Source organism: Enhydra lutris, unplaced genomic scaffold, assembly GCF_002288905.1.
Source record: "Enhydra lutris kenyoni isolate GAN:26980312 unplaced genomic scaffold, ASM228890v2 scaffoldscaffold2, whole genome shotgun sequence".
In the NCBI taxonomy this organism is placed as follows: domain Eukaryota; kingdom Metazoa; phylum Chordata; class Mammalia; order Carnivora; family Mustelidae; genus Enhydra; species Enhydra lutris.
In genome coordinates this window covers 10,554,590-10,569,919 of record NW_019154086.1, presented here as the reverse complement: position 1 = coordinate 10,569,919, position 15,330 = coordinate 10,554,590, and the positions used below count along the sequence as shown (strand labels likewise).

The 15,330-nt window shown below is 35.8% G+C and overlaps 1 protein-coding gene across 5 annotated transcripts in view; it reads left to right on the top strand.

Moving 5' to 3' along the window:
* Positions 1 to 15,330, top strand: part of LOC111147481 (FMR1 autosomal homolog 1) — a 59,037-nt gene that overhangs the window by 12,922 nt on the left and 30,785 nt on the right. For all 5 annotated transcript variants that reach the window (XM_022503511.1, XM_022503513.1, XM_022503522.1 and 2 more), the window contains exons 2-3: positions 5,170 to 5,222; positions 6,870 to 6,963. In XM_022503511.1, coding sequence (XP_022359219.1) covers positions 5,170 to 5,222; positions 6,870 to 6,963 — 147 coding nt within the window. The remainder of the gene's footprint in view (positions 1 to 5,169; positions 5,223 to 6,869; positions 6,964 to 15,330) is intronic.

Genomic DNA, 15,330 nt, shown 5'->3' with positions numbered 1-15,330 from the left:
TTTTTTTTTTTTTTTTTTAAGATTATTTATTTATTTGAGAGTAAGAGAGCATGAGAGAAAGAAGGTGGTCAGAGGGAGAAGCAGACTCCCCACGGAGCTGGGAGCCCAATGTGGGACTTGATCCCAGGGCTTCAGGATCATGACCTGAGCCAAAGGCAGTTGCTTAACCAACTGTGCCACCCAGGTGCCCCTTGGGTTTTCATAATAATTTTTATTCACAACGGTAACTGATACAGCTGGGGAAAACGGAGAGGTAGCCCATTTAGAGGAAACAGAATTTAACAAACTGAGCCCAGTGTCTCTATGGAGAATTTATTTTAGTCCGCATATTTTTAGAAATACAATATTTTTGTCACAAGTTTGGTTCAGTAATTAAGTCATCAAATGAAATTTTAAAATTTCAAGAAAGTTTTAGAAAGACTTTAGAGAGAAAAACTTTGATAGAAATACTAAAGGTAGAGTGAATCTTATATAAGAATATTTTGAAAGAGGAGTGCTGTGTGAGAACTTTTTACCTTTTGCTTAGGAGAATAAGTGTGAACTAGAGATTTTTGATGGATCCTTTTGCTTTTACTACTTGAGACTGGCGTCTCAAAAAAACTACCCTTCTTTTAGGAAGATTGTATGGTTTCTTGCTGGCAGTTTTTGGCTCAGTCTGTTGGCAATCAGTAAACTCTTCGGACAAATATTTTGAGGTGGCTCAGTAGGTTAAGCATCTGCTTTTTGACTCAGGTCATGATCCCACCAACCTAGGATGGAGTCCCACCTCAGGCTCCCTGCTCTGCAGGGAGTCTCCTTCTTCCTGTCCCCTTCCCTCTTTCCCTCTCCAAAGAAAAAAAATCTTAAAAAAAAAAAAAATTTTCAGGGCCTAAATTTTAGGTTTTGGATCTGGGTTTCCAGTCTAAAACCTTAGTTTAAATCGAGGATTCAAGTTGTCTGGTGTCTGGGTGGTGTGCTGAGTATTAAGGTGTTTTAGTTCGTTTTCCTTTTGATAAGGAATGTAAATTTTGTGATGTAATGAGTTGCAATTATAGGAGGTTACTAGTGGATTTTTGAGAAATTTAAAGAAATGGCTGAATTTATTTGAAAGGACAGTTACCTTGCAGTCAAAGGAATTGTTCTGGACTAAGGTGTGTTCTTAGTGATTCAGTGGTTAAGTTCTCTTAAAGAAAGGATTCATGCATCTTCTTGGATTTGTAAATCACAGTTCAAGCAAGGGTTTTGATAAATTGGTTTTAAACACTAAAATTTTGTTTTATTTTGAGCCTCTTTTGGGTAATATATCTTGCCTTTCCAGTTGTGAAGTGTATATTGAGCCCCCCCCCCCCCCCCCAAGAACTTTGTCTTAAAAAGGGTTTTTAGGAAAGATGCTTTTATTTCTTCGAATTAGTATTGCTACTAAAATTAGCCTTTTGGAATTTAAAAGTACAAATCAGGGAAAGCACTTTATCATCTGATTGAAAAAGAGTTACTGAGAAGAGCTCCAGAGAGATGAGTGTTTAAATTCAGCATTTATAGCCTCCTAGGTGGTGAATTTGGGGGTTATGTAGATACATGTGGTTTTAGCTTTCCTTTCACTAAAATGAGGGCTCTGGAAGGTCTGTAAATGAATTTTTTTTTTTTTTTTAAAGTAAGCTTTATGCCCAATGTGGGGCTTGAACTCACAGTCCTGAGGTCCAAGAATCCCATGCTCTACTGATTGAACCAGCCATGTGCCCCATAGAAATTTTATTTTTAGTATCTGGTAACTTTCCTGTAGACAGGGTCCCTGATTATTGTCCTTATTTATTGCTATATTTATAATCTTGGTCTTTCAATTCCTGAAATAATTCATACCATGTTTCTTTCTGCTTAACCAATAGGATTTTTTCCCTCCAAGACTGCCCTCATCAAGCTGAAAACCTGTTTCTCAGCTGTAGTGTTCTCTGTCATCAAAAAACCACTACCACCAACAAAAGAACACAACTTGCTACCTTGAGTTATTAAGTTAAAATAAACTGTTTTTAAGGCTGTATTTTGAAAAAAATCAGTTCTTCAAATAGTACTTACTCAGCTTAGGGATTTTTGCTGTTCTCTTTATTTCCTCCCTTACCTTCATTTCACACAGTTTGTGACATTCCTAGGTTTTTACTATGTAACGTTCTATTTGTTACTTTGTTATGGACAACTTCTAAAGATATTTTGATCACATTTTTGATGTGTTACACTGCCTTGTTGCTTATTGATGATACTTTGTAGTTAAGAATTTCACATATAAACATACAAAGGACCATTTTATAATGATGTTTTGGAATTTGCATGTTTGAATATATGTGGGAAGAGGAAAAAGAAATGTAAAAGATTTTGTTCTGAGAAATACAGGTCCTGGGCAAGATGAATGGTGACTGTGAAGAGACAGAATCCCCAAAGGTTGGATTAGAACACAAGCAGGTACAGAAGTTGTGGAGACATAAAATCATAAGGCCTGCTATTGTCTTGTGCACACAAATATGACCATTGTTATTTACTGTCCCCTGACTCAAAAGATTTTGGCAATGCCTTACCGTGCTGTTTTGGGGCTTGAGTGTATAGGGACCTAGTATCATCATTTTGGTGACTTCTGAGCATACAGAAGTAACGATGAGAAGTGATATCTGAGTCCTGCGTCAGATGGACACAATTTCATAGAGATCTGGCCATTAGAAGCACATTATCCCTAGAATCTAGGATTTGGGGATTAGAGCATTTTTGCTAAGAGTTCATTCCTAATCTATTTAATCTTAAACGTGAAGGATATTAGTAATTTGAATATGTTTCTAGAGTTGTATTTTTTCTTAAAGTTTTTGGAAAATGTGCACCCAAACAAAACTGATGGTGGTGGTGGAAGTAAAGTGGGGATGGGTTGGAAAGAGTTGAATAAATGTTGACATTTAGGTAGAAAAATAGGTTTCTGTTATAATGAAGGGTAGAATTTCCCAGTGGCTTAGAGTTCTGACTTGAAGGAACTCATTTTGTAAATTATACAGAAATGACAAAAATTTCTTGGTGAAACATTCTAGACTCTGAAAGTTGTTTGTGAAGGAGTAGAAAATTTTAATGAAAGCTGAAGAGGACTAACCTCTGGTGGTAAGGTATGTTTTACTTCATATTCATGAACTTGGAAATTCTGTTTCTGAAATACTCCTTACAAATGTTAAGGGTATTAATAGAGATAGATTTGCTGGTAACATAACTGTTAAAGTGCTGATCAGAATCATTGCAGAAAGTGATTGTGGTTGAACCTGCTAGGAATAGAGAAATTCGTCAGGCTCTCATTATTATAACATGGTCAGATAATCAGAATTGGAATGGCAGCTCTTAATTTTTACCTTTGGGGAAGAAAGAGGAATAAAAAATTGTCTCTGAAATTGCATGGCAGGAACTGCTATAGCACTATCGGAAGGATTGTATCCCGTGTTTAGCCTCATATGAGGATATTTGCATTGAAATGTCTCATAGCATACAACTAAAGCAGGTGATAGACGTTTGAAGCTGGAGTGAGATCAGGGCCAAATACAAGATCATGCAATTGAGTAGCCAATGTGAGAAGAATGCAGTGACTTTAGATTAGTTACCTGCGTTTTGTGATTAGTGAATCTATGTTATGAAGGAAAATGATTTTATATTTAGCCACATCTATTCAAGAGTTTTTCAAGAGTTTTTATCTTTAAATTTTCTGGGGTAGTAGTAGTGATCTGCTTACTTTTCAGCTGTTTTCACTGCGCGTTTGTTTCAGTTTTTGGTTTGCTGTTTGCTTAGAATAATGTCTGACATAGAGTAATCATTTCAATATTAATAATTGTTGCTTTGTTTTTTAAATTACTGGTATTTCTGTTTTCTGAATTTCTGAAATTTTGTTGCAATTTTTTCTTTTCTCTTTATTGTCATTGTTGGTTTATGCCTCAAAGTTCCTTTAGTATTACTAAATTGACTTTTGGACAGGAAGATGAGGTGAACTGGAAATGTTCATCCCTGCCGTGTTTTAACCAGGTACTGCAAGTATGTTTATTTAGCTAGTTCTTAGTGATATTATGGAGTCTAGTGTGATAAAGATGTCTTGGAAAGTTATTTACTGCGAATACCTTGTGGCTCAAAGTGTGTAGGATTTGACTAAGGTTGTCTTCTTGACAGTAATATAAAGGGTCACTTAATGTCAGCTGTAATCATACAAGTGCTGTGTGGACTGCACTCCCAAGGTTACACAGTGGCAGAGCAAGTATTTGAAGTTACTCTACACCCAAGTCCTTTGCTCTTTCTTGAATGTCAGAACTTAACAGTTTGTTTCAGCTGTATCAGTCAAATGAAGATAGATTAAAAATACTGGTTTCAAAATTAATTTTAAGAATAGAAAATGATCACTGATTTTTATTACAAATCTTTACATTCATTCCAAAATGGCTTTGAGGCAGTGTACTTATTGTAGTTTTTTTGTTTTGTTTTGTTTTTTTGTTTTTAAGTGAAGGTGGAAGGGAACTTGGTAGGAAAAATAAAATTAAATTAATGGTAGTTCAGTATTCAAAATGTAATAATGCTTTTTATTAATGGCGGAGTATAGTATTTTATTTGTAATTTCACCAAGTAGTATGGTGAACATTAAATCTCACAGTTTTCGTAATTCCATAAGGTATGATGCTGTAATGAACCATTAAGTTAAAATTATGCCCAAGAATGTGTAAATGCTAGAACTTGGGATATGAACCTTAGCAGCCTGATTATAGGAGCATGAACTCCTAGTCACGGTACTAAAGACAGCCTTGCTCACTTTGAGTATAGACTAATACCTATGATGTTTCAGGGACATACGCTGATTTTTTTCCTAATTCCAGGGTAGGTGACACTATGTAGAAACAGATTCAAAGAGGCTAAGTAACTTGTGAGGCTGTATAGCTCATTATGATGGAGATGGAAATCAAACCCACATCTGCCTAATTCCAAGCTTTGTGTTCTTTTCAGTGTTCCATGTTTATATGTGTAATACAGGCTTTTGCAATTAATGTAATTTTTTTTATGTGCTCTCTTTAAAGTGGGGCTTGAACTCACAACCTTGGGATCAAAAGTTGCATGTTCTACTGACCAGGCCAGCGAGGTACCCCTAATGTAATGTTTAACTGGATATTGACATGCTTTTGATAATGTTTTTGTTTTTTGCAGGGATTTATCAAAGATGTTCATGAAGACTCCCTCACAGTTGTTTTTGAGAACAAGTAAGTCTTTTTTGATCGATAGAGATCTTAAAGATTGTGCTAAATTCGTGTTTGCTTCTGGGTGTTCTGATTGCCAGTGAAAAATTATTTTGCTTTTGGGTGGGAGTCTTTGGTTGTTTGATCATCTTATAAGTTCAGGTAGTTCTAGTTTTGATAACTTTTCACCTTTTTCTTCCCACAGTGTACTTGTTAATTTTTTCATGACTTTTTTTGGTAAAAACATAATGTGAACATGAATTAGTATTTTTTGCAAAAATCAGATGGCACAAATGGGATTATACTATGTATAATTCTTAAAATCGCAGAATGTTGAAACGATGATGTCGAAGGCTTTCCATATGGCTGTTGGTTTGTATTGGGCCGCCTTTAATTTAAACTTGATATTAATTAGGAGTATCAGTTTTATAGTTGTTGTAGGGCCTAGGCCTTGTTTAAAAAATGTGAAAGATGGGCACCCTGGTGGCTCATTCGCTTAAGCTCATTCGGTTAAGCAGCTGCCTTTGGCTCAGGTCATGACCCTGGAGTCCTTGGGTTTGAGCCCACATTGGGTGGGGGGGGGGGGGGTTCCTACTCAGCGGGGATCCTGCCCATTCCCCTGCTCCTAATCCTCTCTTTCCCAAGTAAATGTGAAAGTATGTTGGGCTTGGTTCGGAGGAGTTGTAAAGGAGCACTGTATAATTGAAGGTCAAAGGATGTCTTCAACTTTCACTTTTAAGCTGATTCTGGAATGGCCTGAAGAGAGATCCGCCCAGCAGCTTTGCGTGTAGAAACATGTGTTGGGATGATTCCTGTCTTTGAGCAGCTGCCATTTAGATCGTAATGGTGAAAAGAAAGCATTCAAAAGTCTTGTTTCCTGTTTTGCACAACATCTTCAGTTGGAAGCCATAGGAATTTATTTGATATTTTGTGTGCTAGTGTACCTCCCAGGCATATGAGTATTATTAGAATAGGGAGGAATTTTTAATTTTATCAACCCAGTTTATACAGTATGACACAAAAAATGTTAGTTAAGCAATAGCTAAGTTTGTTTTAATTTGGTCATATTTGCTATAAAGATAGAAGTCGGCTTTTCCCAAGTTTTGATATTAACATGTATATTCATTGCAGAAAATGTAAATTCTGTGTAAGAAGATTAAATCTTGAAATTCAGTTATGTAAAATAACAGTAATTTTCTGGATTTTTGTGAACATGTGCACATGAATTACGAAGTTAATATTCTGTAAGCTCTGAAATTCTGTTCCTTTGAGAAGTCATATACTTGTAAGATTGTTTGAAGTAAGTTGGTTGCACTGCTGTTTATTGACAATGTAGAGGTGACATTATTTCAAGTCTAAATTATTACTATGAACTTAGCCTACTTCATTTTTAGAAAACTGTATGTACTGTTACTTTAGGATGAGTAATTTGGACAGTTATACATAATTAGTATTAATGATGTTAATTTATGAACTTCATCAAGAGTCATGCAAAAATTTTAACAGACTAATTACTTGGAAAAATATAATATGAATGAAGCTTGCTTTTCATTAGGGAAAGCTAAATGATTAATTCAAATATACACCACTAAGCATAGATTACAGCTGACATATTAGGGGCTTTTCGAATAATCTGTTTCAAAATGGTTAATTCCTTTCCTGATCTTTCAGCTGGCAGCCAGAACGCCAGGTTCCATTTAATGAAGTTAGATTACCACCACCACCTGACATAAAAAAAGAAATTAGTGAAGGAGATGAAGTAGAGGTATGTATTTTAAGTTTTTTTGTGTGTGTGTTTTAAATAAATATACTTTTAGGAAAATCTGTTTACCTGATAGTTTCGCTGGTCTTTCTATTGTTAATTGGCTGTGTAATATATATAGCAGGGCTTGAATTTTGGAGTCAGTTGGGATTCATGTCTTAGCTTTAACATTTATAGCTTTGTGTCCTTGGTCAAGTTTCTTTACCATGAAAATAATAATTTGGGAGTTAAGAATGATAGTGTATTTGAATTGGTTTATATAGAATATGGCACAGAGAGCTATGTGGTGTTGGTTGCTGTTTTCCTTTTTGCTAATTACTTTAAAACTTTTCTTGTACTTTTTTTCTTAGTATCTTTATAATATATTAATAGTTATCTTTTATTGTGACCATTAATATAGTTGATGCATTAAAATGTGAAATATGGTAATATGTATACGGCCTTGTTGTATACTTTAGAAATGTCCAGAAGATTTTAAAAGTACAGAAAAACAAAAAGGACTAAATAGGAATTACATGAGAAGAAAAAACCACTATTCACTGTATTTGTCAGTCAGTCACAGGCTGTCCCCTACTTTTAAAAATAAAAGTGGGATCATATAGTGCTACTTCTTTGTATGTTGCTTTTTTCACACTAGTAGAGTTTGGATGTCTATTTTCAATATGTTAATGTTGTTAAATATGCCTGATGTTATGTGAAATGAAACATGGAAGTAACTGTCAAATAGAGGTGTTGTGAGTCTGTTGGAAATAGGAAACTTGTGATTTTCAAGAAATTGATATAATTCCTTCAAGGTGCTCTAATATGCTAAATATGTTTTTCTAGTTTATGTAGGGTTGGGTTGGGGATCTGGAGGTATAGGAACACTTAAACAGATGAAATAATCTGTCTTAAATGTTTTTATAAGCACTTAGCAGTATGTATTCTGTGCCAGACAGGGTTCTGAGTCTTGGGATATGAACTCATTTAGGTATGTTTTTTACTTTTTGTAAATTCTAATGGTAAATATTGAGTTCCTATTAATCGTAGATGTTAATGTGCTAGGAACCCAAAGAACGGTGGCACTTTTAATTCCTGGTAGCCTAAATTCCTTTCCATTCTGAAATTTGGCCTAGATTTTAATTACTTGCTCTAAATTCACTAGAAACCCTTTTGCTTTTGCTGAATCAAAGTTTGTTACGACTTGTGTTTTTTTCTTTTACAGTTCATATACACCAAAAGTGGAAACTAAGGACTTCTTTCTAAGGAGCCCTGTAACTGTAGTCTAGGTGTGATGTGTATTTGTGTCTTTTAGGGAAGTATCATAGATGTTATGCGAAGACACAGGGAAACAAAGTGGCGAAGTGTTTCAGTAAATTAAGGAGTGTGAAATAGGCTACTGGTGGGTACTGTGAATTGTAGCAGTGATGCTGCTGATTACTACTGTACTTGTTCACTTGGACTTTAGACTCCAGTGAAAATGTTTTTCTCAATAATGAATCCTTTTCTAGTCAACATCTTTTTGTAGGGAGGGGTAAAAATTTATATCTGTTTCAAAAGTTTTTTCTTCTGGAATTCTTGTGATGAGTCGGGTTAGGCAAGGAATGACTTCGTTTTGGAAATGTTCTGGAATTAGAAATGTGTGGTGGTTAGTTGTGAGACTAGTGCTTTTCATAGTTTTTAAATTTTTCAGATAATGATAGTGTCAAGGCTCAGATTAAAGGAAGAACTTGGTGGTGTGCTTGTGATGTTGTTATATTGTGCTTTCCCCTGTCTCAGACTAAGAAGTTCCTGGACCATCTTTTTTGCCTGCCTCCCCAGCTGTATACAAAATATTAGTGTAAGAGATGGAATGATTTGGAAATTGATGATTGCAGAGTGTTTTCTTTTACATTGTCTTTTATGGTTGCATTTTGGTGAAGTTTGCTCCTTAAATTATGAGAATCATTATCTGAAATTAAGATGTCATTTTTTTCCACTTTTGAAAAATTTGAAAATTCACATGAATTTTAAAATCGATCTTGCCACCCATAGATTTTAAATTATTGAAACTCCTTACTCTTTTTTTAAATTTTTAAAAATTTAATTCTAGTGTAGTTAACATACAGTGTTTGATTAGTTTTACGTATACAATATAGTGATTGTGTAGGTTTATATGTGTTACTCAGGGCTTATCAAGGTAAGTGTACTCAAAGTCTCCTTCACCTCTTTCACCCATTCCCCTACCCATTTCCCCTTCTGTTCTCTATACTTACAAGTTTGTGCTTTGGTTTGTCTTTTTTTTTTTTTCCCCTTTGCTTTATTTCTTAAATTCCACATGTGAGTGAAATCATACGGCATTTGCCTTTCTTTAACTTGCTTATTTTGCTGAACATTGTTCTGTCTAGCTCCATCCATGTCGTTGCAAATGGCAAGACTTTATTCTTTTTAATGGCTCAGTAATATTCTGTTGTGTTTGTATCTGTGTGTATACACATACACCCCACATCTTTGTCCATTCATCAGTTGATGCACACTAGGGCTGCTTCCATAGTTTGGCTATTGTAAATAATCCTGCAGTAAACACAGAGGTGCATATATCTCTTTGAATTAGTGTTTCTGTATTCTTTGCGTAAATACCCAGTGGTGTGATTACTGAGTATTTAGGGTAGTTCTCTTTTTAATCTCCTCCCCCTTTATTTTATTATTATTATTATTTTTTAAAGATTATATTTATTTGACAGAGAGAGATCACAAGTAGGCAGAGAGGCAGGCAGAGAGAGAGAGAGAGAGAGAGGAGGAAGCAGGCTCCCTGCCGAGCAGAGAGCCCGATGTGGGACTCGATCCCAGGACCCTGAGATCATGACCTGAGCCGAAGGCAGAGGCTTAACCCACTGAGCCACCCAGGCGCCCTCTCCTCCCCCTTTAAATTGTAATAAAGTTTAATGTAAAAAATGAAATGATACAGTATTACATAAAATAAAAAACGAACTTCCGTCTTAGTGTAGATATGCTTGTCTGTACACTCTAGCTTAAATCTCATTTACAAGAATTGTATTTTTCTTTGCATTTTTAAAGAGTTTAAAGTTAAATTGGGAATATGTTATATATTTGTGATTTCTGTATTCAGTCAGTTGGGATATAATAGACATTTTCATGCTGCACATAACAGATTTACTTGATTCTTTCTAACCACCCCATAATTTTTTTTTAGTACAGATGTATCATAATTAGAAATTAAAATTACTGGCAGATTTTTTGCTGTTGCCAAAAAAATAAACTCAGAGTAATGTCCTTAAGTAAACCGCTTTTCTGATTGTATGGAATCTAAGTGGTTCACTTGCTAAATTGGAGGCATATATATTTAAAATTTTGATGGTACCAGAACATACAATTTTGTCCTCCAAAAGTGTATTTTGATTTACTACTTCATACTTTTGCTAATACATGAAGGTGTTTGTTTCCTCATAGATTGACTGGCCTGGGTTATTATTAAGTTGTAAAGTTTTATAAACCTGGTAACAGGAAAGCTCATGTGTTCAGTGTTAATATTTCCTTTATCACTAGTGATATGGAGCATCTTTTAAATTAGTTTATTGGCTGTAAGCCCTTTGTTCTATGAATTTTGTGTGGTTTTGTTTATGTGGATTTTGATGTAGGAAATCTTTGTATTTTATGGATAATTTTTTATCTGTGGTGCTTTCTCCTGGACAGTTAAGAAGTATATTTAATCGCTTTTCCCATGAAGTTTAGTCTGGTAAGTTTTTGGTGTGGCCTTCAGGATACTTTTTTCTGTATTTCTACAGGTGTAGTCTTTTTTGTTTTAAGGAGTATTTTTTTGTTGTTTTGTTTTGTTTTTTTAAGCTTTATTTATTTTAGAGAGGGTGAGTGGTGTGCATGTTAGGGAGGGGCAGAGGAAGAGTGGGACAGAGAATCCCAAGCCGACTCCCTGCTGAGTGTGTAGCCTGATGTGTGGGGCTCCATCCCACCACACTGAGATTATGACCTGAGCTGAAATCAAGAGCCAAACGCTTAACCAACCGAGCCACCCAGGCTCCCCAGGAGTATTTAGGTTTTTAATCTAACTTGATATTTTTCTCTAGACAAATTCATTGCACAGTATATTTTAGTATATTAACTTAAGTCATCAGTCACTGTTTCTGTCAGTCACATACCATATAGCATTAAATAACAGTTGACACTTGTATAGCACTAACATGTATAAGCTATAACTGGCTTTTTAAAATTTTAAGATTTTATTTATTTGAGAGAGAGAGTGGGCACTTACATGTGCAGGAGCCAGAGGTGGGGGTGAAGTGGGTTGAGGTGGGTAGAGGCAGAGGGGAAGGGACAGACCTCCCCCCCCCCGCCCCCCCAAGCAGGGAGCCCTACCCAGTGCTCAGTCAGAGGACTCCTGGATCATGACCTGAGCTGAAGGCAGATGCTTAACTGAATGAGCCACTTAGCACCCCCAACTGGCTGTTTAAAAAAATTATCTGAGTTTGACATAAGTTTCTTGAGGGCCTCTTCTAAGCTCTATGAATACTTACTAAGCTTTCCAAGGTCACACAGGCTGAAGGTTGGGAAACCGAGAACCAGTTCCAGTTTTTGACTTGAATGTTATCCTCTGATACATTACACTATATTCATAGGGTGTTGTTAGTTTTGTGCCAGACTCTCAACTCTTGTTCTTTTGTACCTCTAAGAACCCTTTCTCTTTTGAGAAGGGAAAGGCGACTTTGATTTGGTCATCCCTAATGGATTTAGAACAAAAAAGATACAGGAGGGAGCTTTTTATCGAGTCTCTTCAGTCATTTATTTAAAGTTCAGTATGACAGTTTTTTTCTTGTAAGTCAGGAATGGTTGAATTTTGACAATTTCATATGGTTTATCCTAAAATTTTACTACTGTAAAAATGTTTGGCTACTTGAGGTTCATCTTTCCAGTCAATATATGGGGCTTACATGGAATTATATAATATAAATTAGTATCATGTTCTAATGTCCTTAAGGAAACACTATATGATTTATAAGAGAAAGAAGATTTTGAAAGGTTTAAAATCCAAAGCCTTATTTTTAAACCTCTTAGTGCCTTTTTCTCTGACTTTTTAAAAAAGTGGCATATGTTTTAAGATCTTTAACATTTGATAGAATAAATTTTTTTCAGTAAGTACTTGCTTTGCTGACTTTGCTAACTTAAGATTGCTAAGAAAGGGGTGCCTGAGTGGCTCAGTTGTTAAGCGTCTGCCCTCTGCCCTCGGCTTAGGTCATGATCCTGGGATGGAAGCCTGCTTCTCCCTATCCCACTCCCTCTGCTTGTGTTCTCTTTCTCTTTCTCTTTGTGTCAAATAAATAAAATCTTAAAAAAAAAAGGATTGCTAAGAAAATGCTCACCTTGGGAAATTGGAAATCATGGGAAAATGATTTCTTTAAATTTTCTTAAGCTGGATATATAATACAGTATTCTGGGATATTGGAAGTGCAAAAGAGAATGTTTTTTTCCCCAGTGATTCCACATGTGAAGTGTTTTGTTTTTTTATTATAGATACCTGCTTTGTTCAGGAAGTTAGTACATGAGCTCACACAAACACATTCCATAGGAAGGCTGACACTGAAGCCAGTATATAATTCTACAAGGTTTTCAAGGTTTTTCTCTTGGGTTTAACATATTTGATTAAAAAAACTTTTGTTTTTTTAATTGTGCTTTCTGGTTGAGATAAGAATTGTCAAGTTTCTTTTCTTGTGGCATAAACCTTTTTTTTTTTAAATGGTGAATTGTCAGACATTATGTTCCTATGTCTTTATATTTCAATTATAATGTTGGAATATATGCCTTGAGAGAAACAAGAGTAATAAGAATAATTTGAGATAAGAGACTCCCATATCTGAAAATATAAGAAAATTTTTTTTTATTTACTGAGAGAGGGAGGCGCAGGGGTAAGACCTGTAACCCATGTGAGATGGGAGGGGGACATAGGCAGGATGGAGAGAGAGATTCTCAGATTCCATGCTGAGGGTCCCAATGGTGGGTTCATTCTCAGGATCTTGAGATCATGACCTGAGCTGAAATCAAGAGTTGGATGTTTAGGGATGCCTGGGTGGCTCAGTCAGTTAAGCATCTGTCTTCTGTTCAGGTCATGATCCCAAGGTCCTTGGATCAAGCCCCTCATTGGGCTCCCTCCTTAGTGGGGAACCTGTTTCTCCCTCTCCCTGCTGTTTCCCTTGCTTATGCTGGCGTGCACACTTGAGCACTCTGTCAAATAAAAAAAAAAAATCTTATAAAAAAAAAAAAAAGTGTTGGATGTTTAACCATAAGCCACCCAGGTGCCCACCCTTACCTTAAAATTTTTAAAATTCAGGGTTTTTTTTATACAAAAGATGAAGATACATGTAGTTTCCGTTCTGCCTTTATTAATTATTTTTTAAAAGATTTTATTTATTTGACAGCACAAGAAGGTGGAATGGCAGGGAGAAGGAGAAGCAGGCTCCCCACTGAGCAGAGAGCACCAATGCGGGTTGGGGATTGATCCCAGGACTTGGGATCTTGACCTGAGCTGAAGGATGCTTAACCTACTGGGCCACCCAGGCACCCCTCTGTTCTACCTTTAAAAAAAATGTCTCAATTTGATTCTTGCAACCAGTCTGAAAATTTTATCTCTCTGTAATTAGTCTTTCTTATAATGCCAAGTTTACAGTTAGTCTTAGGGCTTGGGAAATTTGCATATGTTTAAAGAAGAGGTAAACATTCTTGATTATTGTTACATGGGAAATGGCTATTTTCCAAGACTTTAAAACCCATTTGTTAAAAGTATCAGCGACATAGTTGAATGAGAAAATACTATGTATAGGTAGATAAATCACCTCAGTGTGTTCTAGATGTTAAACTTGCTTTCCTAATGTACATTTTCCATTTCTTTATGATAGGTTATAATTGTAATGAGATGAAATAGTGAATATAGAGGAATAATAATTATAAAACTGGCTGTTATGATTATTCAGTTTAATGGTTAACATTATTTAGAAATACTCTTTTCAGTTAATTTGGTGAAAACTGGTAAAAAAAACTATTTCTGGTTCATATTTGGTTGTGACTTTGAAAAGCATAGTTAAACATTATTAACTTGATTGAAAGGTTAATAACATGACTGTAATTCATTTAAGTAATAATACTTTGGTTGTGTGTTAGAATTTAGAGGCTGTTTTGTAGTAGGGTTTGACTTGGAGTTGTTTGGCAGAAAGAACCCTGAAATAGAATTCTGGAATTTGATTTTTCATGTTCCATTCTCCACTCCATGAAATTGTACTTCTTCAGTCTGAGTACTGTTGCGCTTTTAGGTCTCTCACGGGTCCTCTTTGGTCTTTTTTTAAAGCTCTTCCTTGGATTTGTAGAAACTTAGAATGTTAAAACAATGAGGGCTGTTGCTTTAGAGTGTGATTTGCTCCTTGGGAATAGTTTGGAATTTAAGTCTGAATAAAGGTAATTTCTTTGAAGTGCTCCTACTCCAGTGATGGAGTCATAAATACAGTGATCAACATCAGGGACACAGTATACTATGGCACAGTTTTAATGCGTCATTAAATAATTTTTTTATTGTGTAAGATAAACTGTTCATTTTGGAAAGAATGTGATTTGACCCACTGCACTCAAGTGGAGCCAAATTCATAGTGTTTGATTCAAGCTCATGAACTTGGATTTAGTTGGCTTTATGAGAATGACTTTGTCTTTCAGGGGTAAAGTTTTTAATGAAGCTTACAGAGGTAGATGTAAGTATAAAATGAAATCCAGAATTTTAATGTTCAATGAGAGATAAAGCTTCAAGGCAATCCAGAATGATTTATTCTCTTTATTTGGTGGTAAGCTCACATAGGAAGTCACATTCCTAGAAAATTTTATTTTGGTGAAAGTAGAATTAGAGCAAAGGGGTTTAGGTAGTTTAAAGACCCATTCTTCCTCCCCCGCCCCCACCGAAACTTTTTTTTTTTTTTAAAGATTTTATTTATTTATTTGACAGAGACAGAGATCACAAGTAGTCAGAGAAGCAGGCAGAGAGAGAGGGGGAAACAGGCTCCCTGCTGAGCAGAGAGCCCGATGTGGGGCTCGATGTGGGGCTCGATCCCAGGACCCTGAGATCATGACCTGAGCTGAAGGCAGAGGCTTTAACCCACTGAGCCACCCAGGTGCTCCCCCACCGAAACTTTTAAGACACCCATTCACTAGGTATCAACAGATACTCCAGTCTGTTTAGCTGAACTTGCCTTTCTGAGATAGTACTTGGAATGGGCATTTTCCCTCTTGTTCTTAGGGGTTTCTTTTAATCTGTGGCATACTGAGGGAGAATGGTCATCAGCACTTACCATTTGGTCCTGGTGGGCCATTTCTAAAAAAAATTTAAGTCTGTTTACATATAATTTC